The sequence below is a fragment of the Cariama cristata genome, unplaced genomic scaffold, assembly GCF_000690535.1.
Source record: "Cariama cristata isolate BGI_N322 unplaced genomic scaffold, ASM69053v1 scaffold10609, whole genome shotgun sequence".
Classification (NCBI taxonomy): Eukaryota; Metazoa; Chordata; class Aves; order Cariamiformes; family Cariamidae; genus Cariama; species Cariama cristata.
Genome location: NW_009635335.1, coordinates 1 through 27425, shown reverse-complemented (window position 1 = coordinate 27425; position 27425 = coordinate 1). Strand labels below are relative to the sequence as shown.

General features: G+C 36.8%; 1 protein-coding gene across 2 annotated transcripts in view; it reads right to left on the bottom strand.

The window, feature by feature from the left end:
• The window catches only part of PTPN3 (protein tyrosine phosphatase, non-receptor type 3), a 71497-nt gene extending 54347 nt beyond the window's left edge, over window positions 1-17150 (bottom strand). For both annotated transcript variants that reach the window (XM_009707505.1, XM_009707506.1), the window contains exons 1-4: window positions 17044-17150; window positions 12573-12660; window positions 8885-8973; window positions 3510-3573 (exon numbers count right to left, since the gene is read on the bottom strand). In XM_009707505.1, coding sequence (XP_009705807.1) covers window positions 3510-3573; window positions 8885-8952 — 132 coding nt within the window. In that variant the 5' untranslated portion in view covers window positions 8953-8973; window positions 12573-12660; window positions 17044-17150. The remainder of the gene's footprint in view (window positions 1-3509; window positions 3574-8884; window positions 8974-12572; window positions 12661-17043) is intronic.
• Window positions 17151-27425: the final 10275 nt, after the last annotated feature.

Sequence of the window (27425 nt, the reverse complement as noted above, 5' to 3'; positions counted from 1 at the left end):
ACATCTCAATTATACTGAAAAGCCATAGTGTAAAGATAAGGAACTAAGTACACCTAATATTCCATTTTTAAATTTAGGTTTGAAAATAGTAACAAATATTGCTCTCTACATCACAAGTGGGTTCTTCCCAACTGTTGTCACAGAACCTTCTCAGTAGCTTCTAAGTGGACTAAGTTTAAATATGGACTTAAACTAGGATAAATACTTTCAGGAGTTTCAGAAAAACTTAGTCAATTTTTAAATTAACAAAATCTTTTGTTAACATACCATCTGTCTCACTAACCGGGCACCTTGCAAGTCATGCTATTAAATCTGTGCACCATTTTAAAGGTGAAGAGAATTCTAAGGGGATCCAAGGATCTAATGCCCATCATACTTCTCAACTCAAGTTCCAAAAGAATGGTATTTTAATAGTTATCAAGAAATGAGGATTTGAAAAATTTGTGGCCATTAAGGTAAACGGCAAAATTCTCAGTAGCTAAAGTGAGTATATTGTAATTTCAGCATCAGGGAAGAACTTTGCATTAGATGTATGCCTATTCCATTCACATACAATTTGAAAGTATCTACAGCACAGCAAGTAAAAACATATTTTAATATGCAGAAAATGAAGTTAGTTTTAAGCATCAGATAAGCACATGGGAAATAAAGTTTCATTTCTGGACATTCAGATGTTGCCTGTAAAACAGCATGGTTCCTATTCCTACCTTAAATTTTGCACTCTACATTAAGTCTACATATCATGAGCTTTTATAGCATCAGACATTCACTGATTCATCAGTCTTGCTCCCTAGTCCTTATGTAGCTCTTATGTAGCTCTTCAGTAGAAACAGAAATATTGCATACTTCTATCAAGTAGCTGATCAACAGACTGAAGCAGTGGGAGGGTAAAAGAGGAGGTGAGTAGCAGGGAGAGAGTGAGATAAGGTGAGTTTTCAGAACAGGACCTTAAGGAAAGAAAAAAGGAGTAAGAAAAATAAGGAGAACAAGTCAACAAAACATAGCACATGTCAGATGACTGCAAATTCATAGTCTTTGAGAACTTTCTGTAGATTTTGTAAAGAAATCTACATATAACATACTAAACTCTCAAATGTTATAGCATTGTCGCCATCTTTAATAAAACTTTGCCTATGAATACATAGTATCTGCTCTGCTTTCCCCACGTTCTTCCATCTTATAGAATCATAGGTTGGAAAAGACCTTTATCTTTCTTATTTTCAGCCTCATTCACTTATTTCCTCCTGTACTTGCAAGCAGAAATCTGATCAATCCAAAGACTGACACCACCTCAGTCATCTGCCCTCAAACTCCTCAAGCGACGCACCATTCTGGAGAAAACCCCTAGAAGTCCAGCTGCCCCCTCACTCCCATTGCACTGCAACAGCAAGCTTTTCCAAGCAATACCGCTGAAGTACTGCAGGCTTGCTGCCCTAAATTTCAGGCACAGGGGTTAAATGACAAGGATGGATATATCTAGAGATTTAATAGCACACCTGGTCTGCTTTTTCCTAACTACTAAGAAAGAAAAAAAGGTCATGCAGCTGGCCTTATTTTTCCTGCAGTTCTACAGCTCTTTAAGCATGATACAGTCTGCATTACTGTAATCTCAGTGGGTTACAAAATAAAGAACTATGATCACTTAATAGGAGATGAGTTAAAAGAATCAAGGGCCTTGAACTGTCATCATTTATCAAATGTTTAATTGAACAAACTTTAAGAATGCTGCCCTTTTCAAAGGTGACACAGGTCTCCAGAAAGAGAAATTCCATTTTTGACTGCAGTCAAGTCTTTATGCAATGAACATGCATATTTTACATGATCTTCAAGTCCGGAGACTGCTATATATTGACATTTAATTCTTCCCCAATTCCAAAAAACCCTGTAAGTACACTCATTTTGCTATCTACTGTTACTAATCACTCTCAGAGCGAGTTCTGTTCCTACGTTTATTCTCAGACACATTTGGAAATTGCTGTCCATAAGCTTGCTCATATTTGTATACTTGAAGCTATGTAGAATCTAAAATGACTACTTATCAGTAAATTTTTAATCCTCAAATCTATGAAAAGGTAATACAAGTGTAAGCAATTATATTAAGAGTAATACAAATACATTTACACTCACAAGCGAGTAGAATGGTTTGTCAACCACTCATTTCTTTGTTCAGCGAAAGATATATGAACAGACTGAGACAAGTTTTGTATAAACAATATATTTAGAAACTTACAGCTTGCAAAAAACTTAAGACCGCTCTAGGAGGCTAGGACACACTCTCTCACAAGAGAAAACAGTGTCATTTGTGCATGCTATGTATGTAAGCATTAGTGCAGTAACACTGTCTCTAGATAGTAACTGTTTACACATGAGCCCTTAAGTAAGAATGTGTATACACATGCACAATCCTCAATTTTGGAAGATACCCACCAAACTGGGGGTGGTGGTGGTTGCGTGTAAGATGACAGCGTTTTCCTTTTGGGTAAAAAAAGCCTCCCTAGCACTCTGTGTTCAGCAGACCCTCTAATCAATGCGAGTCAAGAGGTCGTCTTGTAACACAGCTCCCATCAGTTTAAGAGCTTGATTACTACCGGAAAGAGCCTTCATAAAGTTTAGGTATAAGTTAACACTTACCTTTTACTATCTATTAGAGTTCTGGCCTAAGCTGAATTAAGGTATTTATATACCTGCTGGTCACCAATTTCTGTGTTTTTTCTGTGATATTAAATATTCTCTTCTGTTTGTGAAAAGACATCTTAATTTATCTGTTCATATTGTGACAGCACAATACTGTAATCAAGATTCCACCCTCCCATCAAATAGACTAATATTACAACTGTTCCGCAAAAAGCACACAGCATTATGAAGATGACTCTTTAACAGTAGAAAAATTTTACATCAGTTTTACCAACTATCTTCACATATTCTGCTAACTTTTAAAGCCCTCCATGTTACTGGCAGGAAGAGGCATGCTATCTTCCTTTTCAACCTCAAGTCTTTCAGCTGCAGAGCTCTCCTTTTTCTCCAGCAACCTTCCTTTCTCCCAGAACTCTAAGCTCCATAAGCAGAAGGGACCTCACAAAGTCCTCTTAGATGGAATAAGCAGCTGTTTAGTAGATTCACTGCATTGAGGAACTCTACAGGGCAGGGAGAACATCAAAGAAAAGAGCAGCAGATGTTCGCCAGAAAAGGAAAATACGCTAGGTTACTAATACTGGAGAAAGGATGAAGATCTGCATTTCCCCCAAGTCTCCAAGGGAGAAGAAACCTGCATGGGAAAGATATAGTCCAATAGACTGAACGTGGAAGGAGTCTATGTTGGAAGGGAAACCAAAATGGGAAACTGAGCGAGGATAAGAGGACCAGAATAGCAAGGGCAAGTTAACAAAATAAAATTTCAAAGGCAAGTTACCACAACAGAGCTTTTTGATCACTGTTTTGATGTCTTAATGTTTAAGGCAAAAAAATTGAACACGATCACATGAGCAAAATAAAATTAAATGACTACTTACATGTTTTTGCCGTTGTTGTATAAAAAACTTTTTCCTTTTAAAGGAAATTTTTAATATGTTCACCCTAAAGGAAAGAAACAGAACATGAAATATTAAATGTTTAGAGGGATAAAACAATGAAAAATAATACTGCGTACAGCAAGCCTAAAAAATTATAGCTGTTAAATAGTCAACCAATAATATGCAGCCAGCTCTTGTGTTGAGTGACAAATAGATGTCAAGAAACCCAAAGGAAAAATTTTAGCTAAGAAGGTCTTTTTAAAATTGAGATTCTTCCTCATTTACTCTTTAAATAGTTCACATAGCAATTCTCTCCCACCAAATCTATTCTTGCAGCAAAAATCTGATGACATCCTTTACTAAGTTGCACAAATGTTAAATGCGTCAGGTTTGGGTAACTTAAGAATCATACAACAACTATGACTAACAGAACAAAATTTAAGACCCTAATGACATGACAAGGTTGGTCACACAACATCTAAAATTTCCCAGAGACTTCACAGAATTGGCTTCACGATGTGAAAAATATAATGTACTTGTATTAAGAACTAAACAGACACTGTAGTTGAAATCATAATTGTAGAAGGATGAAAATTTTAAGAATGAGTGTTAATATATTTTTCACTTCAATTATTAACATTGTTTCATAGTTTATGTGGCAATTTCATACAGAACTGAACACCTCTTTTCTATATATACATAGTATGAATAAAGATTTTCTAAGGTAAAGATTCCAATTGGAATTGGTGCTCGAGCGATTTTAGTTTCAATGATACGCTTATCCGTTTTGCTAAATTAAACAAACTTCTAGGTACCCACACACCTTCCTACAGCAAAACAAGATTTATCTGAGATACCTAAATTTTCTCTGCAATACTTCAATAACTGAAAACCTACACATCTTGGAAAAAGAAATCTGTGATCTGTGATCAGCTGGAATCATATGGATGCCTTGGGAAAGCTATTTAAGGTCTGATCAGGTCATATCTGCCTGAAAAAACATCATGAAAGGGTTTTGTAAGGCTGCTGCTAAAAGTCTCAGAATATTCTCACCAACTAATAATGTTTCATAGCACCTTCGATCTCATCAAGTGTGAACTATATTGAAGGTCACCTCAGTTCTTACCACAGTTTTTGCATTACTCTCAGTAAGTGGGACAACGGTATATCATTCATTCCCCACTGCCTGTGACAGAGATGCACTTCAGTTATAGAGCAACGTCCTTCGTTGATACAGGACAATATATTTGCCAGTCACAAACAAGAAAGGTAATGGAATGAACAATCCCCCACTCCTACACAAAAGAGGTGGAAAACTGAATGTGTGCTCGTTTCTGAAAATGCTTTTCTCCATCAGTTACAGAACCTCAAAGAAATATGGATTTCATTAACACTATTCTTTGGAGACCAGGGAAATCTTTGTGCAAGTTAATGGAAAGTTGAAATCATATCCACCTCTCCTGTTAGGCCAGCTCTTGAAATACTTGCGCCTTTTGGTTTGCTACCTCAAACAGTAATGATCTGTATAGCTGTTCTAAAAGTTCTGGATTCTGAACTTCCCAATAAATCATATAAACTTTCAGTTGTATTTACTGAAATGTAACTCCTTTATACATAAATCCTTTCTTAATCCTAGTGCTACTCCACCTGAACTAGTACCACTCAAGTTTTGTGCTTCTGGTTCTTTCTTACCACATTTCTTGACTTAGATATAAAGTTCAAGAAGTAAGTTTGGAGTCATTCTCAGCTCACACAGTTGCTGTCATCGTCTGTTCTTAGCCTAACATACAGCCAGCAGAAATGCAGGACACAGAAAACTAACCTTGCAGACTAAGCGAAAAACTCTCCCCCCAAAACCAAAAAGGTAGCCAACATCCCAAAATACCAAAACTCTCTCAATCCATCTTCTCTTCTTCTCCCTTTTTTTAAAAACCATGATTCACTGCATGACCACATAATCACTTCAAGCCAAATCAGGGCTTTAAGTCTCTTTATTTTGACTCTCCTCTAAGTACAGCATCCCTCTCAATTCCATTCATTCTTCTTAAAGTACAAGTAAACCTATTTAATTCAGTGACAAAGAACACTTGCTAATCTGACAGTTTTATTTAACATTAACTAAAAATCATTTGCAATTTTACGCCTACAAGTTGAGTGAATCTTCGCATATAGCAGAATCCATAAAAAATCCAAGAGATTAAGGGATCAAAGGATTTAGATTTAACAAGTGCTTGAAGATGCCAGATCCAAAACATGATCTGAATAGAAGGCAGTTACTCTTATTCTAGCTGGTGGCTCAGCTGCCTTTATCACTCACAATAATCTGTCCAGTGATTATGCAACATTCACAAATCATTAAATTTCACAGTTTACTTGTAAAATGCTCAATACTTGAAGAATATTAATAATGGCATCTTTTGGGTCCCGTCTTCCTATCATTCGCAAGGGTCAAAATAGATTTGTCATTTAGTGGGCAATAGAATTATTAATTTCTGATCAAATTGGCAGTTTGGTCCTACCACTTAGTACTAACAACAGGTATTTTAGACTTGAAGCAAAAAGGTTTCTTTAGCTGTAAGTCTTATACCTTGCCACTGGGAGATTCAACAGGAAAGATTCTGTCAAATTTGCTATGTAAGACTGTCAAGTTGTTTTTTAAATTTTAACTAGCAATGTAGAATGTATTCTTCTAGCAGTTTCTCTGAGGTTTTCAAAGCAAGGAAACTTCATATGCTGAAGAGCATTTAATACATAACCTTATATTGCTGCTGATGTAGAGAGTGTTTGTATGTTTTTGCTGTTAAGATAATATTTTATTTGCAAAATGAACTTGGAAATTATCACAACACAGTCCAGCATACCCAAGAATAACTTTCCAGAGCATATAAAATACTGTGTTAAATCCAGAGTTCTTTTTTAAACCTGTCTTAACGTGCATTGCCTCTGACTGATCAGTCACCTCCTTACGTAGGTTGCTTTGATTGAAAATTCTCCTTTTGCCAAGGCCGTACTCTCTCACTGCCTCTGTTCCTGGAAACTTTTTGTCCCCTTTGACTACTACCATATGGCATAGTTGTATTGTTGTCATCCACTAATGCTTCAGAGTATTTTACTTATAAGAGTGCTTTGATGGTGTTTGCTGCCACCTTGAGTTCTACTACCTTTATGGTGCAGCTTGCTCGGCCCATAGGAAAAACTACTTACTATAAATGGTGTTACATAAAAAGCCTAAATACCATTTCAACCATCTGAATGGGTTTTTTTGTTGCGTTCTCAGGCATATACTGTTCTGTAGGAGATCCCCTTACCTGCACACCTTCAACCCAAACAAGATACATTAAAACTCCAGGCACTACAGAAATATATCCTGCTTTGAGGTCTAAAAAGAAATTGGAAATATATACTACAAATACAGCACAAGCTAGCCTGCTCTGGTGACCTTCCTTGTTTGCTTGTTTTTGGCAGGGGCACCATTCTTGCATGAAGAATTATGACTAACTCATTCAAGAAGCCAGAAATAAAATATCAAAAAGTTATCCCCATGTAGTGAGTTTTTGCTCCTTTCAAGTTGAGAAGATATTTTTAAAGAGAGAGTAGGAAAGCTTGGAACAATTGCATTAGCTGTCAGCTGAAAATACTGCCGTCTAAACCTCATTTCAGAGTGGAAATTCTTTGAACCGAAAAATCTGTGGGGTTTTTTCCCCTCAATTTCTTTTTGTAAATGAGAATAGGTTTTTATGAATGATACTTTAGCATCTGTGTTTTATTTCTCTGTGCTTTCCAGGAGTAAAAGTAGCACAGGAGGTTGTGGATTCCTCCTGTCTTGTGTGCTATAAAGGTCTATTTCCCTTTCCTAAAAAAACAAAACCAAAACCATACAGTCCTGGATTTTAAAATGCCATGGTTTTCAGGCTATGGTTTTCAGGAGCAACTATTATCCATTCATACCTTAGGTCACTAAGTTGGCAGAACAAGACTTGCAGAAGACAGAAAATGTGCCTCCAGCTGGCAGTTTTTAAAACCCGCAGCTGTGTAAAGAAGCTGAGAGACTGACATATGAAAGGGCAGAGTTCAGGGCACAAAGACAAAAGATAAGTCTTTCATGCTTTAGTGTGCATTAGAAATGGAAAAATACAGATGTCACTGTGATGTAGGAGAGCATTATTGACATACATTTAGGATGGTTATAGCACATCCAAGTGAGTTGAAATACACTCACCACAAAGAAAAAAAAAAATAATCCAGAAACTGTGCAGTACATTTTCCAATAAAATTTAAATTGAAATCAATGTTATTGCTTTGCCATTGGAAATACCTGTTAGGTTGGGTTCATAATGAAATGATGGAATGACTTGAGTATTTAAGGAATATTGCCAAGAAGGACATTTTTATATAATTATGGGGCAAAAAACAAGTATAACCCATTAGAATGACTTTTCTGTCCTAAGAACACTATACCATCTTACTGAAAATGTTCTCCAGAAAAACTGTTAAAATTATATGAGGAAATGATGCATAACATGATAAAGCTATACTTTATCAAGTATAGAAAACAAATCCGTACTTATTGTAAAAAAGAAACACTGGGAAAAACTCTTTCTGATCCAATTCAAAAACCTTACCAGCCTCCATATAACTTCTAATTTATGTTATCATTTTTAGCATGGTATATCTAATAAAGTCCATAAGTACTACAAATAAATACAGTTTAACTAATTTCTAATGTCATTCACATTAGACTTCTTGTGCCCATTGCTTCTTTGTAGAGATCATTTTCTACAGCGCTATCACACATTCTAATATTTTCAGTATCACAGAATAATGCAAAGGTCTCTCTCCCAGAGACTCCAAAACTTGTTAATGTTATATAGCCTTGCTTGATGACATTTAAAAATTTGTCTAAATTATATTATCCTAGTTCCGCTAAATCTGAAACTCCAAATAACAACTCTTCTTACATTTTTTTTCCGAGAAGCAAATATCTTCTGGCTGAATGACAGGATAAAATGATCAGATTGTTAGCTGTTGAGCTTTACTAGCAATACTGATTTAAAAAAAAAAAAAAAAAAAAACAACACACATATTATTGAGTATAATAGCAGCAAACCTCTAAGACTACAGAGTCTTCCTAATTACGTACTCATACCTGTACGTGAAGTAACTTGATAAAGATTTCACACAGTGCAAGGAGTTCTGTCTTAGAGAATTAAAAGCCTTGGCAACAGGTTTGATTTTTATCTTAACACAAGGAAATACCATGACACCTCATAAAGAACAAATTTATGTATTGTAGGCTTCTTTGGAATAAACGTTAAAGCAAATGGAAATACGATTGAAAAGAGCAGACATGTTTCTTTACTAGTAAAGGAATTTACCAGGGATAGAAGCTTGTGCAGATGAGTTTTCTATATACAGCAATACCACCGGATGCGATCCCAATCATGAGATCTAGATTATGGAGATCCTGCAAAAGAAAAACACTGTAAGAACACAGATGCAGTTTGTGTCATTCCCATTTATCTACTTATAAACTCATTTTCAAGTTTTCTATACTTAAATGGTTACTTCTGAGGTAAAAACTCAATTATGTATTTGGATTTTTTTTCTCATGCATCTCTTTCCTTTCATGTTATCTACTAGGTATTACAAACTTTCACTCATTAAAACAAGTTGCAATATTCATCTTACTACACTAGATATTCTTTAGGTCAGCATCAGACTAAATCTTCAAGTTTAGCCCTATTAATTTAACCATGGGAAAGAAGGTGAAGTAGTTCCCGAGATCAGTCAGATAAATGTCAGAGAATTTTGGGAATTGAACACAAATGTCCTGATTCTAAACTGTTTAAAAAGGAAAAAGGAAACAATTCCTTATTTTTTTCCAAAAAGGTCTTACCAGCAAAGACTGGGCAGGAGGTGACATTCTGCATATGAGAGTACACTAGAGGAATATACATGTGTACATGAATATTGGATACACTAAACTGAATCCATTGTTAATTAAACTAAAAACTGTGCATTAGCGTAACACGCTTAACTGGAAAAACGAATCCATAAATTTACAATCCTTTAAAGGTACTGAGATACTCAAGAGGAAACATATGCTTCCATATAAGCAAACACTTGAGTTAAAAGAAAAATAAATAAATAAAAAGGCAAGTGGAGGATGCTGAATGGTCAATTTGAGTCTAAACAAATCTTGGCTTCCTATTTCTCTATGATCAACATGTACTAATATGTTATTATACAAATTTCTAAAGAGAGTTGAATACATATATAAATATACATGTAAGTGTAGAATCCTTTAGTTAAAACATCACGTTTGACTCAAAAGTAGTTTCAGACTATTTTGTAAAAAAGTTAGCCAAAGGTAATGGATTCTTTTAAAGCTTTCAGTAGCTTAGCTGCTCCTCTAGATGGTACTCTGTGCTCAGTTAACATACAGTTTTCTTGTCTGTCCAATCCCAATTTCTTTATGTTAGTAAGGTACAGAAGAACAGAACAGGTAGCATGTGCTTTAACGATACTGTGGAAATTCTACAATAAATCATTTTAAAATAGTTGAATAAAAGTGTGATACAGGCATATGAATGAAGTTGAATCCACTTTGCAACCTGATCTATAAACCTCCAGTAAAATACCACACCAGTCAAAGAGAATGAGCATAACCTACTTAATACATAGTGCATTAACACTGAGTGCTCACAAGATGAGAGAAATAGCAGTCCTATCTCTGAGAGTATATTAAAAGAAAATCATTAGGTAGGTAGCAGTCCAAATACACTCAAGGTAGCCCAGAATCAGCTAAAAATAATAAACCTCAGCAACCTGCTGTCCCACTTGGCCAAAAACTGCTGCTAGAGGAGATGGTTGAATCTCCATCGGAAAAAGCTTCTGAACTGTCAGTTTATGCTTGCATAACACAGGAATCCAGAATTGACATCCCTTTAATACTTGAGGAAAAAACTGAGGTATTTCAGGAGATGAATTGCATGTAATTTAGCTGCCCCCGCCATGATACAGCCAACCTAAAGCAGGTCAGAAACCTGTATTACTAGCACTTGGAGCTTACTCCAGGTTTCTGCTTTTAAAAAAATCAATACTCTGAAGAAAAAACAGCTTTAGGAGAAAAAGCTGAAAATGTACATGATTTAGCAGAAATAAAGGATTAGCTAAACACTTGATAGGGATTAATTAGGCTAAACTACTCTATTTTCTTCAGGAGCTTTGTCAGACCAAAGTTCATTCCCCACTACCTTCTGTCCCAGTCCAAAACACTAATATCCCATGCTATTTGGTATAATGAATTCTCTGGTGTTAAACCTAAGAAATCCAAAATCAAGATTGAGGACTAGCATAAAGAAAGTGAGTCTCCCAAAAGAAAGATGATGTAGATATTCAGTTTTTTCCCTTTCAAAACATCTATGCTGTTAAATTGCACAACTATGAAATAACATGCATGTCTTTTTCTTTTTACCTGTTTCTTCATAATCATAAAAAAAATTTAAAGATAAAAACAATCATGCCAGGCATCTAGCTAGTTAAATACTGATTCACATTTGATTTAATTTACAATTACCATCTGGATTTTTGTAGATATGGAAACAATATTGATTCTACAAATTTCCTATCTTCATCTCTCTGAGTAAAAATGAAAGATGAGTTAACACCAGACTAATTACTGAGTAGATGAAATAGTGGTCCAGACTCAAAAGGAGATTAGGAATTCAAGAAATCTCAATACAGTTTTAAGGTACTGAATTCACTCTCCTGAGTTTCTTAACACTATTTCATTTTGAATAATACAGCTTTAGCAGTTCAGATTTATCCTCAGAGAAAAGCTGTAATGTTTGCAGATGAAAACTGAGCTCAGATTAATTCACTAATGGAAGTTTCATGTTTAGCAAGTTGCTAAAAAGCAAGCAGACACTTGAATTCTGCAAAATACTGGGGGAGGATATCTGGAGACATGGCAAACAACCCTGCTGAAGCTCGGGCGTAACGTGGTAGCCCCTATGAAGCAGTAGCATATTGGGGAGGCAGATATCTAACCTTCACTACAAACTTCAGAAATAGACTGTTTCAAACTTCAGAAAAGTGCCATTTACAGCCAACACAGGCTACCAGATGAGATCAGATGTTGAAGAGTATTCTTCTGCAGGACTGCTGCAGCACAGCCAAAGCACTCAGCAAATGGAACACTATCATAGAATTGTGGCATCGTTTAGGTTGGAAAGGACCTTTAAGATCATCAAGTCCAACCATCTTCTACCAGAAGAGAATGCTGAGAATGTCCACTCTGATGCTGCCACTTTTCTTACATGTCTTCAGGAGCACAATCAATGATAACATGTTGGTTGAAAGGTTTCCTTCATGGCGTTCAGTCCAAACAACAACAACTTACAACTGATGTTTTGGAAGTACAAAATTCCAGAGACAACCAATCACACCTCTACTAATAACCCCCCCTTCTCAGTTTCTGGCAACGTACAGCTAGTAGAGGGTTTCCTGGATCAGAAGCTTTTTGTGTGTTTAATGAACTCCAGTGATCATCTTTCATGCTGTTAAATACTGCTTAGATTTAGCCTGGAGTCAGGGAATACAGGAATAAAAAAAACCCCCAAAACCAAAACTCTGTATTTTTAAAACTGTGTTAGAAATTCAGAGAAAGTAAACTCTTAAAACATGTGCCAACTACATTATAGCACTAAACAGAGCATTCATTTTCTTTCATGCCAAGACGTTCATAAACTTTAGTAAAAGTATTAAGTAAAATATATTGCAGTATTGAAACAATTTATTTTAAAAATACATTGTTACTCTTTCAAGAAGATTTATCTTATTTGGTTGAAATTCCAGCACCTATGTTACACAGAAATTATTGAAAAATTTTTAATTTAATTATCCAAAGGTATTCCACTCTCAGCCACCAGTACTCTTTAATTAAAAATAACACATGATAAAGTCAATACTTAAATGATACTGTTTTTACTGCTGTTAAGTTCATGTAAAAAAAGGCATATAGTTTTTTTTTCCAAATGAAAAATCACAATGTAAACATACTCTACCACTGTGCAATTCCACTCCATAGAATTCAAGTGTTCTTGCTATATTTATGTAGCAGGACTCTGCTTCAGATTGCTTGAGGCCACTAAAAGAGGGGAAAAAAAAAAAATATATATGGACCACAGTAAAAAATAAAAGACATGATATTATATGCATTCCAAATGCAGAAAAACAGAAGAATCCCACAGCCTGGTGTCTGACAAATAAATGTCATTAACTAGTGCCACGAGTTCTTTGTTGGTGAAGGCCCTACTAAACTCATCTCAAAAATTGAGCAAATTATACACAATGCTATTACCTTAGCCATTCTGGACCAGATATTTTTAGAAAAATCATTTGTATCTGTTTTGTTTAAAGGGATGAGGAAACGACTCCCTTATAAAAGCTTCCTCTATAACAAGAAGCTGTATCTGTAAATACTCTATATTGCATAGTGTCTCAGAAGGAAGTAATTTAGAAGAAAGATTAGAAGCAGGAATTTATTAAAAAAATAAGAGGAGAAAGGAGATTAAATAAGTTAGTTATGAAACTCATCAAGGAAAAGCCATCTGAGTTTATCTACAATCTGTAAGTCCTAAAATACTTTTCTCTCCTGCTGCTAGATGTGAAATGTGCTGCAAGACTTACAAGGATTCTATCTTCTGGTCTTCTAGAAAGCTTCTACGATTCTCAGATTTTTTTTTTTCCAGAGACAAAACCTCAAAAATCCCCATACCTCGAATAAACAGATTATATGTATCTCTGTGGAAGGGCTACGTAGAATCTGCTAGGAGTTTTAAAAACCAAAGGATTCAACAGTAACCCCTATCTAGCTGGTTCTCCCACGCAGCCTACTAATTATTCCTCTGACAGGAATGCAACGTGTGCTAAACAAGGTTCCTTTATGCATGATAACAAAAGTAGCCCCTTCCAATAAATTGCAAGGCCAAGATCAGTCAAGTACCATTCAGAGAAGAGGCAGCTCTAACTTGGAATCTGCCATAGCCTACTGACATTATGCTGTGCCCACAGTGATGCTGGTCTCACAGCACAGACCCACGATTCAGGCACTACAGTGTGTTCAGAACAGAGGCTGAGGAATGCATGTAATATCTACACACATCTAAATAGAAAAGGCATCTGATATCATCCTATCATATCTGCAACTAAGTGCAGTTAAGAACAACTCTTTGGTAGGTGCGCTTCCAAAACTACATGCATAAAACTATGTTAATCAAATGCAATCTAAATACAACCTGTAAAAAGCTGACATAACAGTGTTATGTGAAGAACTCCAGATACAAAGGCATTCCACATAAGGCAGTACTTCTCATTTTCAAAAAGGGGCTTTACCTCAAAAGGTGGATATCTATCACTTCGAATTAATGTCCATCCTTTCAAATTCCAGGCCATCAAAAATACTATGCTCTGAAACAGTCACCCTAGGAAATATTACATCATGATCCGTGAAAGTGAAAGTTACTTTGAACTGGAAAGCTCTTGCCAGTAGTGCGGCTTGAGGATGTCACAATATTGGAAAAAAAGAGCAAAGACAAAAAAAGAGCTGTTTGTCAGAATCCTGAGAGATAAACTGCTTACTCAGATCTATATCTACAGTGACTACTGTCACCCTGATTTTGAAAATATTAGTAGACCTTAACTCTCACTGTGTCAGAAAGGTAGAGGAAGAAAAAAAAAAAACCACCACACAAAATGACCATTTTATTATACAACAGGATGCTGAATATGTTTGCAAGAGTACATTATTTTAATTTTTAAAATTTTGATCAAGAACTTTGTTTAGAACAATGTGGAAAGTCTGTTGCATACCAACAAGATATGCCTACAAATTTTAACTCTTAATTTGCATATACCATCTACACCAGACGAATCAAGCCTTGTGGCTTAAAGGACCAACAAGAAAAAGTATCTCAAATACACTCAAGGTTTTTTTCTTGTTATTACACCTCCCTACTCAATTAGAGATGAAATGAAACCTTGAGGTCCCTAAGCGGATGGTAGTTACTTGGTGAGATAAACAGGCAAGAGGAAACCAGTCTTGGTGCCTTTTTCCAATTTTTATAGTTGTTGATACCCAATGGCTAACAAGCATCATCTGGAATATAAGCATCATATGAAGATTCAAATGCACCCTTCTCCTCAAATTGATGGTTAGATCTAGCGAGCACTACGAAAACATTATCAATTTGGATAATATCCACATCCTTACACCTCAGGTTGCTTATATACTAAGTGAAAAATGGCAAGAAAACCTGGTTAGAACAAACTACATACAGAGAAATCCCTTATGGATTTAGGTATGAACACAGAAGGAAAATTTCTGAAGCTATTTCAGTTCAATATGACAACAGTTGCTTTCTTAACAGCTACTTACTGTCCACCGAATAGTGTCCAATATGAACATGTTCATAGAACTACTTTCTCAGATTTTGTAAAACAACATAAGAACTAGCCAAAAAAAACTTCTGTTGAGCTACAACGTACAAGAGACAACATGGCCTCTCAAATCTGTCCCGTGTTTCAGCAATTCCAGCCTTTTAATTTTCTTTTGTGAAAGTTTCTCAAAGAACAGACACTAAAGAATGAAAAAGGATAGATGTCTATAGGACTGGCTTTGCAATCCTGTAATCTAAGAATACCAGTTTAAAAGGGATAATAAATCACTGATATCCCATACAGTCTATAGCAAATATTAGTTACTCCACATCAGCAGAAATCTCATTCCAAAAAACATTGCTCTCCTCAAACTGTAAGAAGATAAATTTTCCCTTTCTGTCTTTTCTTTCCAGAAGGCCTAGTGAACACCAGAATCATTCCTGTTAAGAATGTTACTGGCACAGATCTAGTCAAAACCATTTCTCAGATGGAAGTTTTCATTATGAATGCAAAAGGAGGATGCTAGAAATACAGCCAGGATACAGAATAATTTGTCTGTCTCTCCCTGCACTCCGAAATAAATATGACTGAAATGCTAAGTTTCAAAAAAGGTGATAAAAACAATAAAGAAACATTTTTCCTAGTCCAGTCTACTCAACTGTTTTTATTCAGAACTTCAGTTACCACCACATACGTGAATTGAAATACAACAGTTAAACTTCTCAGTCATCAAGGCTTCACTCTACCAAAAACACTCAATGAAAGCATGAATTTCACTGAAAGGACCCAGAAAAGTAAGGAGTCTGTCCAACAGACCCCTCCACATCTTTGTCTGGACCAATGGTAACTTCTAGTCTTTTCTCTGCAGGACATAACAAGTTTTATATCTCTGGCTAGGATAGCACTAAATCATAGTTCAAACTATGATTAGTTAGTTCAACCCAACATCTTCAAGACTCTTCAGAATCTTCCCTCAGTGGTCTCTAAATCGATTGCTTCCTAAAGACAAGCAGATTTATTCTTGCCTGTCTCCCCCTCTGAAAACTTCTGAGCCTACTGGAAATTGCAAATTAATTTGGAAGGAATAGAGGCCTGAGCTGTTGTGTTCCTGAACGTGAACTACTAGGAAAGCAATCCAGATTAGTATCTACACAGAGCAAATGGTTGCAGCTAGAATTCAGTGGTTGTCTCTCTCTTGCCCCATAAAAGACAAAGCAACATGCATGTTCTGGACTGGTGGGTAGCATACATGCAAGTTCAGAACTACTCACTACATGCACTAGCAGTAGAGAAACAAGAGGAAGAGGTGAGAGTACTGAAAGATGACAAAAAAAGTCAAGGAATATCAGGGGGAGATGAAAATGGAGATATTTCAGGCTATAAATCAAAGAAACTAGCAGAGTGGGGAACTAGCTCTGCTGCCGTAAATATACAGAAAGGGAAAACAAGTCCATAAAGATTTGGATTTCATTTGCTCAAATGCTTACAGATAACTTCTTAGGTTGGCATATTTGCATTCAGCTTGCAAGTATCTGATCAACACCAGTAATACTAAAGCTGCAGTCTTACAAGAGGCAAATTAGCAGGGTCAGAAAGAGTAATTAGCAGTGGACTGACTGGAATCATCTGTTGTAGCCTTTCTATTACATTCAGGAGAGCAGAGAGAAAGCACAATGTTAATTGAAGTGTTTCATGTTTTGTTTCGGTTTTTTTTTTTTTTTATTTCTCTATCGATAGACAAAAAATCTACAGGATTTGAAAAATAGTCAGATGTCCTCGATCCAAAAAACACCTCAAACATCTAGTACAGTGTTTTAGATGGTTGCCATTAACAATGCACAATGCTAACTGACCTACTGGTCGTTATAGCTAGAAGTTTATTTAAACACTTGAACCCACTGACATCATACTCTGAATACGATTAGTCTAGCATCTACATGAAAAAAACCCAAATATTTCGTTTAATAGAAGCTATATGAAATAAAACCGTCTGTTGTACTGAAACTACTAAGAACTTGAGTCTTTCTTTTGACATTTTTTTTTTTTCTTTAAAACCTCAAGAGGTGAGAGAGAACTAAAAAGTTAAAGTTACCTGTGCTGCTCATGTAGTGATTCTACTTTGGTAAGAAAATCTTTGTTCTGCTCTGGTATAAAGTTGTAATTTGACAGATATCCTGAATGATGTACTGAAGCGTTATAGTCTCCAAGTTGTGCTGTTAGGAAACAAGAAACACATACACAAAGTATTCATAGTTAATTGATTATTATTTAGAAGGAATTCCTTCTCCTCATTAAAACATGTACACATACAGGGAAACGTAGGAATTATGAATTACTTCCCAACAGATAAGCAGTGTAGAACACAGGTAATTGTACGACACCAGTGAAGAAAGTTTTTTGTTGTGTTTTTTTGGGTTTGTTTTTTTTTTTTTTTTTTTTTTTTGTTATTTTTATTTTTTTTTTTTTTTTTTTTTAGTTACTTATATATTTTTTTTTAGTTACTTATATAGCCCCACTTTTGCATCACCAGCTGTAACACCACCAGAGAGGCATTACATGCCTCATCGGCATAGACATGTAGTACTCTAAAGGAAACCAAATGCTTCATTAAGAGACAGAAAGTGAAACCAACTTGATATACATTCACTTGACTATAACATATTAGAAGTCTTCAACAAGATCTGTCACTTAGAAAGTATCTACTCTTCACAGTCAGGTAAAAATTGTTCAAACTACCAACTGTGTCTCCTTCCTAACGATTCAGTTGTTAATCTTGCCTCAGCTGAACATGAGTTACTTAAAGCATAAGAAATGATAAAACTTTACCCCTTCAAAACTGATACTAATTTCTAGATATTTTTAAATAGTTACTAGATAAAAGCTAAATCTTATCCACAGTTGGTGGTACATGTGAAAAGAAATAAAAATATAAATGACTAAGTTTATAGCCTCAGTCTATGCAAGTTTTCTTTAAAAGCTAGGTCAGTAGAAGTTTATAGCCTGGAAAACATACGCAAACCTTTTACTTGTTTAAAAGATGCCAGGTTTGGGGCAGCAGGGGGGTTGCTTCAAATAAAGTACTTGCCTATTTGCCACAAATTTACCTAGTTTCAATTAAGCAAGTAATTCAAACACCGTACTTCATGAAATCTGTGTTTTCCTGAAATAGGTGAAGAGATTAAGCCCAAAATATGATGGTATCTTTAAGCAAATCACTAGAACCTGTACTAATCTGCTTTTTCCATAAGGAGCATGAAATAGTTATTATAAAGCATTAAAGCTTGCCAGAAGTTATTTGCACAACTTGCAGATTAACACAACAGAAAGTACTTGTACAGATTGCAAACAATTCAGCATAGAAAGCCCCTCAATTAAATCAAAGTTAAAGAGTATACTTTTAGGAACAATACTATTACCATTATTTTCCAGAAAACACAAAGTATAGAAGAGTGATTTAAATTATTTGGGGCTGAGGGGGGAGTTGTGAACTTCAGAAATAACTTACAGCTACAAAAGTATGAAGTATCTGTAATGCAGGGGATAACTAATATTTGCCACTTACATATTCAAAAAGCATGATTTATATGGACCAGAAAATGGAACCACTGAGATACAAAACAATTCCCAGCCAGTCAGAAGCTAATATAGTTGCAAACCTAATTGTCAGCATCAAGGGAAATATTTAAATAAAAAAAGAAAGTGGAATGATAAACAGTAGGTAATTTATTTTGAATGCAGACGTTCCTGCAATGCTTAGCCCTTTATTTTTAAAGGTAGCCTGAATTTTAGCTAGCAAAATGGCTTGCAAAAAGACTAAATATTTGCCATTAGAACCAAACCACATTTTTAAACACTTCTGTGAAATAATATGCCTCTGAAGAAGAAAACAAAACAAAACAAACAAGACAGAAGATCCAGAAGTATAACAAGAAACTGAAATAATTTTTAGGCAGATTAACAAAAGTCCAAGTCTCTGCCAAGACTAAAGCTAAGGCAAAAACAATAAAAACAAAAAATGAAAACCTTTTGAGCAAAGTAGGTATGTTAGTAATAGTATAAAAATAAAACACACAATTTTACAGATTACAGTAGTTGATTGAAGATTTTTTCCTTTATTAGCCATTAACACAACTCGTCTTTTCTGTGAAACACAGTCTATGTTTTTAAGGTTTGCTGCAGGTAGCTTGAATTACATTCTTGTCAATGGGAAGAGACCAGATTGTCAGGAATAAGACAACATAATTGTCCACTTCAATTTTATTTCCATTAGGTAAAAATATTTTTACTGTAGGTTTACCTTCTCTAAAGAGGGCAACTGCTGTTCCTTCACACATTATGAGGTAGAGTCTTCTTGCTCATCTTCCAAATATGGAGGTTGCTGTGGTCTTTTTTCCTCTTCCTCCTAGCTACCTGAGGTCATGTCAACAAGGGGAGCAGTTTAGAGTACTACTTGCTTCTCCAACTCCCCAGCCAACTGTCACAGTTGAAGAGAAACTTATAAATGCTGATTAGTAGACATCTTGGAAGACTACTGATCTTGTGCAGGATTTAATTATCCAAGTAGGAAAAAAAAAGTTAGGGCATATCAAGACCTCGGTAAGAAGAAAAACCAATAAGGTTTCTACCTCTTTACTGGATTTCTCCAGAAGAGAGCAGAGGGGCAGGAAATATTAAAGACCTATTTCTAATCTGAGTTTCTCCTGACATAGCTTCTGCTCTGATCACATGAGCTAGCAGATACTGACTCAACAGGGATAAAGTTATAGCAAAAAAAGAAAAAAAAAAAAAAGAGCATATTTTTACCTTTCTCCATTCTAGGCAACTGCTGCTCTTTAAGTCATTATAACTGGAAAAGCATAAAAGCATACAGAGTAAAATGAAATAAAATGGAACCAAGGAGGAGTTAAAAAAGAAAAATCAATTATGTGAATATCAGATTCTTGTGTCTTAAGAGTTTTATATCTAATATGAAAGGCTTTCAAGAAGGGAATGTGATGGACCATTCATTTAGAAGGCCATATTCAATAAAAACAGGACGTTTATTTTATAACTCTTAGTAAAAGAATAGCGCAATAGCCAAGTAGCCACAGAATAATTTTCCATGGATGAAGTCCCATGTTGACCTACCAAAACAGTAGTTGTACAAGCTTTCAATACAGTACAGTAAGAATTTATGCTTGAAAAACAAATAATCTTGAGATTGTATATGTTTACACAGGATATGAACTGCCTATGCCTTACTGAAGCCTAAATGAACCATCTTTTCTTCAGACTTTGTAAAACAAATTTGTGCAGTTAGAATGATGTGGTGGGTATATAGTTTTGTTCTTTCTCCTGGCAGCAGATTCTTGTGCAGGAAGGTATCAAAGAAAAGGACTAATTAAAACTAAAAATGTGTAAATTTTTTTTCAGAGATTCAGACAGAGGAAGGGAAGACCAGGAACAAGTGTATTTAAGTAGCACTGATAGATTTCAATAGGAATTCCATGTGGACACATGCATCTCCCCTAGAAAGAGAAGCTTGAGTACCAGAGGTATTCCTGCATTAAGGAAAAGAAAAAAGGAAAAAGAAAATTTAAAAAAAAGAAAAAAGAGAGCTTTACAGAGGGAAGATCTGACATATGTGGAAGCAAAAAAAGCCAGTGATACCAAGAACTCTTACAGTAATTATTGAGGCTTCATTTATTCAGTGGTTTCTTCCAAGAAACCATTGGTCAGTTGGGTTCTTTATTAGGGTAAGGCAGCACTGATCTCATTTCTGTCTTCTACTACCTCAAAGGAAAGGCACAAGAAAGACAGAGACAGACTCTTCTTCGAGTTGTAAACCAAAAGGATGACAGACAACAGAAATTTCAGCATTGGAAATGCAAAACTGAACTCGAAAGGCTGTGAGCAACCTGATCTGACTTTGAAGAAGCCCTTTCCAAGCCTGTGGTGCCTATTTACATGAAGTTATTTTTTACATCCAAGCTTTCTGTTACACGACCAAGATAATTATTTGTTTGGTTCCAGTTTTAGAAATTAATTTTGTTGCTGTTTTTGAATGCTAACAGTACCAAAATATCACCATTTCATTCTGGCCCAAATTGCATACAAAGTAATAGCACCAGAAGCTATTTCTGCATACAGGCATTCCAAGTAACTACAGATGTCAGAAGGCAAACGTATGAATGGTTCATTAGCTAAGCATGATGGGAAATCAGTTATAGATAATACAGACAATTTGGTCCAAAGGAATGCCTACAAAAGCTAGTCCTTGAAAACAGGTTTAGTATCAACTTCTAAAGATCTGAGAAGTCTACCAGAAAAAAATCAAGTAGTTTCACACTGAATTCATAACTTTTTATGGGGTTGAATACTTTAGGTGACATGAATAAAGCACAACAGTGAACCAAGTTGCCTGTCTTTAAAAGAGGATAATTACATAAGCAGATCAGGTTCCCAGTGGAACAGAAAATAAACAAACAATGGGACAAGTCTAGCATACAACTAGTTTAAATTATCAAGGAGTAAAAATCCTCAGGTATATTTTAACCCTGGATTGCAATTTTATAGTTGGGGTCACATGACTGGCCTCCAAATTAGGACAGCAATAACGACTGACATGCTGAGATGAGAGTGAAATATAATATTAAAGGCTAATGATAAATTTATCTTCATATGAGCACCGAGGTACAAAAAGAAAAAAATTCCTAATCTCTACAGTTCAATCAATTTAGATATTTTAAGTGATGGCTTCTTGGCACAAATAGAGAACAGAAGAAAGATGACGCACTGCATAGCATAAACTAAAGCAGTTACTGTTTCTCAACAGTAACTACAAAGTAGTCAGGTATGAAAATGTTTCTGGAATCAGAAAATAATCAGTTTCAAAGAACCAATATTAAAAAGTAGACACTTATTAAAGAGAGACTAAAAAGGAGCATTGAAATGAGCAAAATCCATGTAGATGTAGGGATTAAAGACACTGTGAAAATGGTTATCAGAGAGAGACTCCAAAAAGAACCAAAACTCTCATAAGTGTATGTTGAGAGAAGGAAAGATGTTTCAACAAGTGGAACCTGTATCCGAATAAGGATAAGAGTATGAACTCTAACCCACTCAAACACTGAGTAAGCAAGTGTGATGTCCCTACTGGACAAGCAGAACTAGCTGTCATGTGGATAAAACTAACCTGTTTTGTAAAAGGAAATAATGCTTCACACTCAAGGGCTGCTCACGACCACTTATGACAGCTGGTCATTTTGTGGTAAGACAGAATGAGAAATTAGGCATTAAGAAAAACAAAGGAAAGTTTGCAGAAAAAAATGCCAAATATACATACACAATGTTAGTCTCCAAGTTATCTATTACCACTCCAGAATGAAAACTGAGTCAGCGATTGTAATACCTTTTATAAATTAAAAAAAAAATAATTAATTCAGTAGCTCAAAACCCAGCCACAGTTAAACAACAACAAAATCACAAGGAAAAGGAAAAAACAAATTAGAAAATATAAGTTATACCGAGTTGCTATTTCTGCACCTCAAATACAACATGAACTTCAGAAACCACACAGTCGCAATCAGAAAAAGTATTGAGAAAAGCAAAGCATTATCCAAACTGAGTACCCATTTTGAAAAAGTATGGAGATAAAAGATTCAAGGGAATAGTTATCAGTACTCCCAAGACATTAAGCAGTTTTGCAGAACTAATGCATTTTAAAACTACTCCGACGTTCTGTCACGTATGTTGTCTCTCAGCTTTCACCACTACTCATTATCGTGAGTATAATACTGTACTACATGGACCTTGACCTTGGGTAACTGTTCTTTTCCTCTTTTTAGTTATGTTACACAAAAATATTTAATAGGTTCATCCACCTTAAAAATACAGTAGTACCAAGTCTACAAGGCACTACAGAGAGTCAGCTCCATCAGCTACAGCACTGCCCAATATCCCAGTCTGGGGTTCTCCGGTCCAGAGATGACAGCACTGTACTTGGAAGTGTTACAGATTCACAAAGTTATTTATGGCATAGTCGAAGAACATCAGACAAACAGAACTTGAAGCAACGGTCTCCTCAAGTGGTCTCCGTATCACCAAGCACAACTGTGAAATATAATTAGGGGAAAACAGTCCAAAACAGCTGGAGAGCTGCTGTATATAAACTATCAGGACAGTCTTAGAAAAGCTGTTGTACAAAGAGATGCTAGCAAGCTTGAGAGCAGCAGTCTAGACCATGTGGAAGAAGATGGGCATGTACTTCAATTAATCTAAGTAGATTCTTGTATTGGGAGTTTCATCACCATCACACAGATAACACTGGTACTGCTGATGACAGGTACTGTAAGACATGATAAAAGGTACCTGTGACTGAACAGCATTGCTGCAGGCTTCAGGAGAACAGATGGGACACGCACCTTATCCTCAGACTACCCAACACATCTGGTAAATAATTTCAAACATTGGAAATTTAGGTTAAACTTCTCTTTGTTCATCCAGTCCGATTCTGAGGAACAAGGGGTACAGGTGCCCTGGAGAGTAGTAGGAACCCAACTGACCTCTGAGGAAATCTCTCAGCTTACGTGATGTCCTTCTGAGCACTATTTCACTTCAAAAAAGCATAGGCCGGGAGCACACATAAAGAAAAATCCCCAAATGCTAGCTAAGAGAAGAGGCGGGTGTCCATAAATTAGAAAGTCTGAGGTTTCATTGTAATTTCTATAAAAAGAGAGAGGGGCAAAACAAAGGCAAGTTAGAAGACTCAGGCAAGAAGAAAATTGATAGGGGAATTACGTGGTGCGACTGTGGAGCTGCAGTTAGACTCAGATGTCAGAAGATCTCTGACAGGGACAAGAGGAAACGGTCTCAAGTTGCGCCAGGGCAAGTTCAGGGTGGATGTTAGGAAGAACTACTTCACTGTAAGAGTCGTTAGGCATTGGAACGGGCTCCCTAGGGAGGTGGTGGAGTCACCATCCCTGGAGGTGTTCAAAAAACGTTTAGATGTGGCGCTTCGAGACATGGTTTAGTGGGTTTAGCGGGCATGGTGGCATTGAGTATACGTTTGGACTTGACGATCTTTGAGGTCTCTTCCAACCATAATGATTCTATGATTCTAAGATGGGCTGACATCAGAAGATTGATGATGTCAGAAGACAGGAGACAGAAGATAGGCTGAATTATACCAGAAAGTATTCGCCACATAAATTGGGCTATTATCCTATACAAATAGATTTTATGTTAAAAATAATAAAAGCCAATAGAGATTAAACCAGCTAGAAAAGCTAGGCTGACTGTTTACATTGATACCTCAGGCAGGTAAAGCATGAGCTCACAGGAAAGTGGTTGGTTTGAGATGGTCGACACTTCCATTCATGCACCTTCAGGCTGAGTTGTTGCTCTGTGCGTAGCTGACCCTGAGCTCACAGAATCACAGAATCAAGTGGTGGTAAATGGAACTAAAACCAGATGGTGGCCAGTCACTAGCGGTGCTCCCCAGGGCTCATTTTTGGGGTTGGTGCTGTTTAACATCTTTATAGATGATCTGGATGTGGGGATCGAGTGCATCCTCAGTAAATTTGCAGATGACACCAAGTTGGGTGGAAGTGTCAATCTGCTGGAGGGTAGGAAGGCTCTGCAGAGGGACCTGGACAGACTGGATCGATGGGCTGAGGCCAACAGCATGAAATTCAACAAGTGTCAGGTTCTACACTTTGGCCACAAAAACCCCATGCAGCGCTACAGGTTGGGGGAAGAGTGGTTAGAAAGTGGCCAAGTGGAAAAAGACCTGGGGATGTTGGTCGACAGCTTGGCTGAACATGAGCCAGCAGTGTGCCCAGGTGGCCGAGAAGGCCAATGGCATTCTGGTCTGTATCAGAAATAGTGTGGCCAGCAGGACTAGGACAGTGATTGCCCCCCTGTACTCGGCACTGGTGAGGCCGCACCTCGAATACTGTGTTCGGTTTTCGGTCCTTCACTACAAGAAAGACTTTGAGGTGCTGGAGTGAGTCCAAAGAAGGGCAATGAAGCTGGTGAAGGGTCTGGAGGGTAAGTCTTATGAGGAGCAGCTGAGGGAGCTGGGGTTGTTTAGGCTGGAGAAGTGGAGGCTGAGGGGAGACCTGATCGCTCCCTACAACAACCTGAAAGGAGGCTGTAGCCAGGTGGGGGTTGGTCTCTCCTCCCAGGCAACTAGTGATAGGACAAGAGGGCATAGTCTGAAACTGCTCCGGAGGAAGTTCAGGCTAGAAATGAGGAGGCATTTCTTCACAGAAAGGCTCATTAGGCATTGGAATGGGCTGCCCAGGGAGGTGATGGAGTCACCATCCCTGCAGGTATTTAAGAAAAGACTGGACGTGGCACTTAGTGCTATGGTCTAGTTGAGATGGTGGTGTTAGGGCAAAGGTTGGACTCAATGATCCCAGAGGAGTAGGCGGGCCGTAAGATTGAGAGGAACATCAACAGCAGAATCACAATGAATTAGGTTGGAAGAGACCTCTGAGACCTCAGCCTTCTGGCATTCCCAAAATTCTAACAAACTTTCTTATGCCTAGTTCCTGAGGTACTTGCACACTAAGCTCATCTTGCCTTGAATTCTCACCTTCGCCAGTCTTCCTTTGCTTAGAAGAGGTTAAAGCCCATTTGAATTCGAAGCAACCAGTCAACCCCTTCCTGAACAGACTCCCAAAGATAGATAGCAGTGTGCTAGAGAAACCTCCTGGTTCTCAATGCAGAGCTGAGAGGGGAACAATATCACAGGAGATAAGAGAAAGACCCTAGTCATAATGAATCACTGAGCAACTGATGCTCAGGAAAAAGAAAGTTTAGAAGTATTTATAACATCTTTTGCTGGCTTTGATGGTGTGCTTTAGATTCAAGTTCCAACCCAGTAAAGGACTTACGCACATAAGAGCATATTCCCACCAAACCCATGGGACTTCTTACATACCAATAGTTAGTCATTCAAATACTGTTCTGGAAACGAGAACTTACTACATGAAGTGATAGAAAACAAGTGGTGCTAATTCAGCCTTGTGACATTTTAAATAAAAAAAGCAATACACAAGCTGCATAGGTACCTTATTTAATTTTACAGACTGTATAACATTCCCATTTTACACTAGCAGAAAACAAGACACGCGATTTATCATTAGACTGTTTTTTCAATATGAGAGTATCCTTCAGACTTAATGATTTCAAAATTATTTGAAATGCATCTTAGTAAGTTCTCCTTAAAGAACGATTTCAAAATCCACCAATCATTTCTGTCACAAAGCACATTTACTGATAATAAGCTAACAACTTATTCTTCAAGTGTCTGAACTCTATTCGTAATCAAGTTTAGTCACATGCTATTTAGACACAGTATTCACACCCACTTGTATTCCTCTAACTTATCACCACCAGACAACACAGGGTGTGCCTCAACGGTGCAGAGTAACATGTCAGAGCTTTATTTCAGAACCACAGTGCTGAACCCAAACACCTGGGCAAAGGGCAGTGCAGAGAAGCAGCACTCCACCAGCACAACAGGCATCACCACCAACTGTCCCTTTGCAAAACTCAGACAAAACCTGTGAAGGTCATGTAAAACTACAGTTAAAAAGCAAGAGCAGAAATATCAAACAGGCACAATGCACAATGAAAGACATCTGCCTCAGCCCTCGCGCCACTGACAACTGCTCCACCTTTTAAATAAATAACCATAAGGTTGTCAGACGACGACAATTTCCCTTTCTGCATACAAGGGAAGTTACAAGAGAGAACAGTCTGAAAATCAGCAAGAAGTGGCAGTAACATTAAACAGCTCAGGTAGAACCGATCAATGGCAACTTCAGACAATGGATTTTTAATAAGCAGATACCTCATATCCAAAAACTTCAACTCTCCTTAATAAGCATGACCAGAAATTCACACACCAAAAGAAAACTATTTAAAACAATTTAAGTTGACAAGAATCCTAGCAAACATGACTAGAGAAGGAGACCTACACACTCAGATTTCAGATAGTCTTTCCTATGCCAGCATCTTTAGGTAAATGGCAACAAACTAGTAGCAAAACAAAAACCTTTTTTTTTTTCTTTAACGGAATACATCTTTCTATGAAATGTTTCATTCTTGCCGACGGAGAGAATAAATGTAAGTGTCATACAAATAGCAACAGAAAGGCCATCAGCTAGCAAAAAAGAAAGGTGGGGTTTTTTTTTAATAAATAAAAAAAAAAAAACTGGTAATAATAGCACTATCATGAGTTAGGAAAACCAGGCAAACAGCTGCATGAGAAATTCCAGAACCTACCAGGAAAGAGAAAGATTAAAACATACTAGCACCCTTCCACAATCTTCACTGACCGTCTGTCATTCTCCTTGAGTACAAATAACCACATTAGTAACTAACCAAAGCACCAAAGAGGGAATGGTCATACAACTGAACAGGAAACAGGAACTACAGTCCTGTTTAACATCTCCATTGATGATCTGGACGAGGGGATCGAGT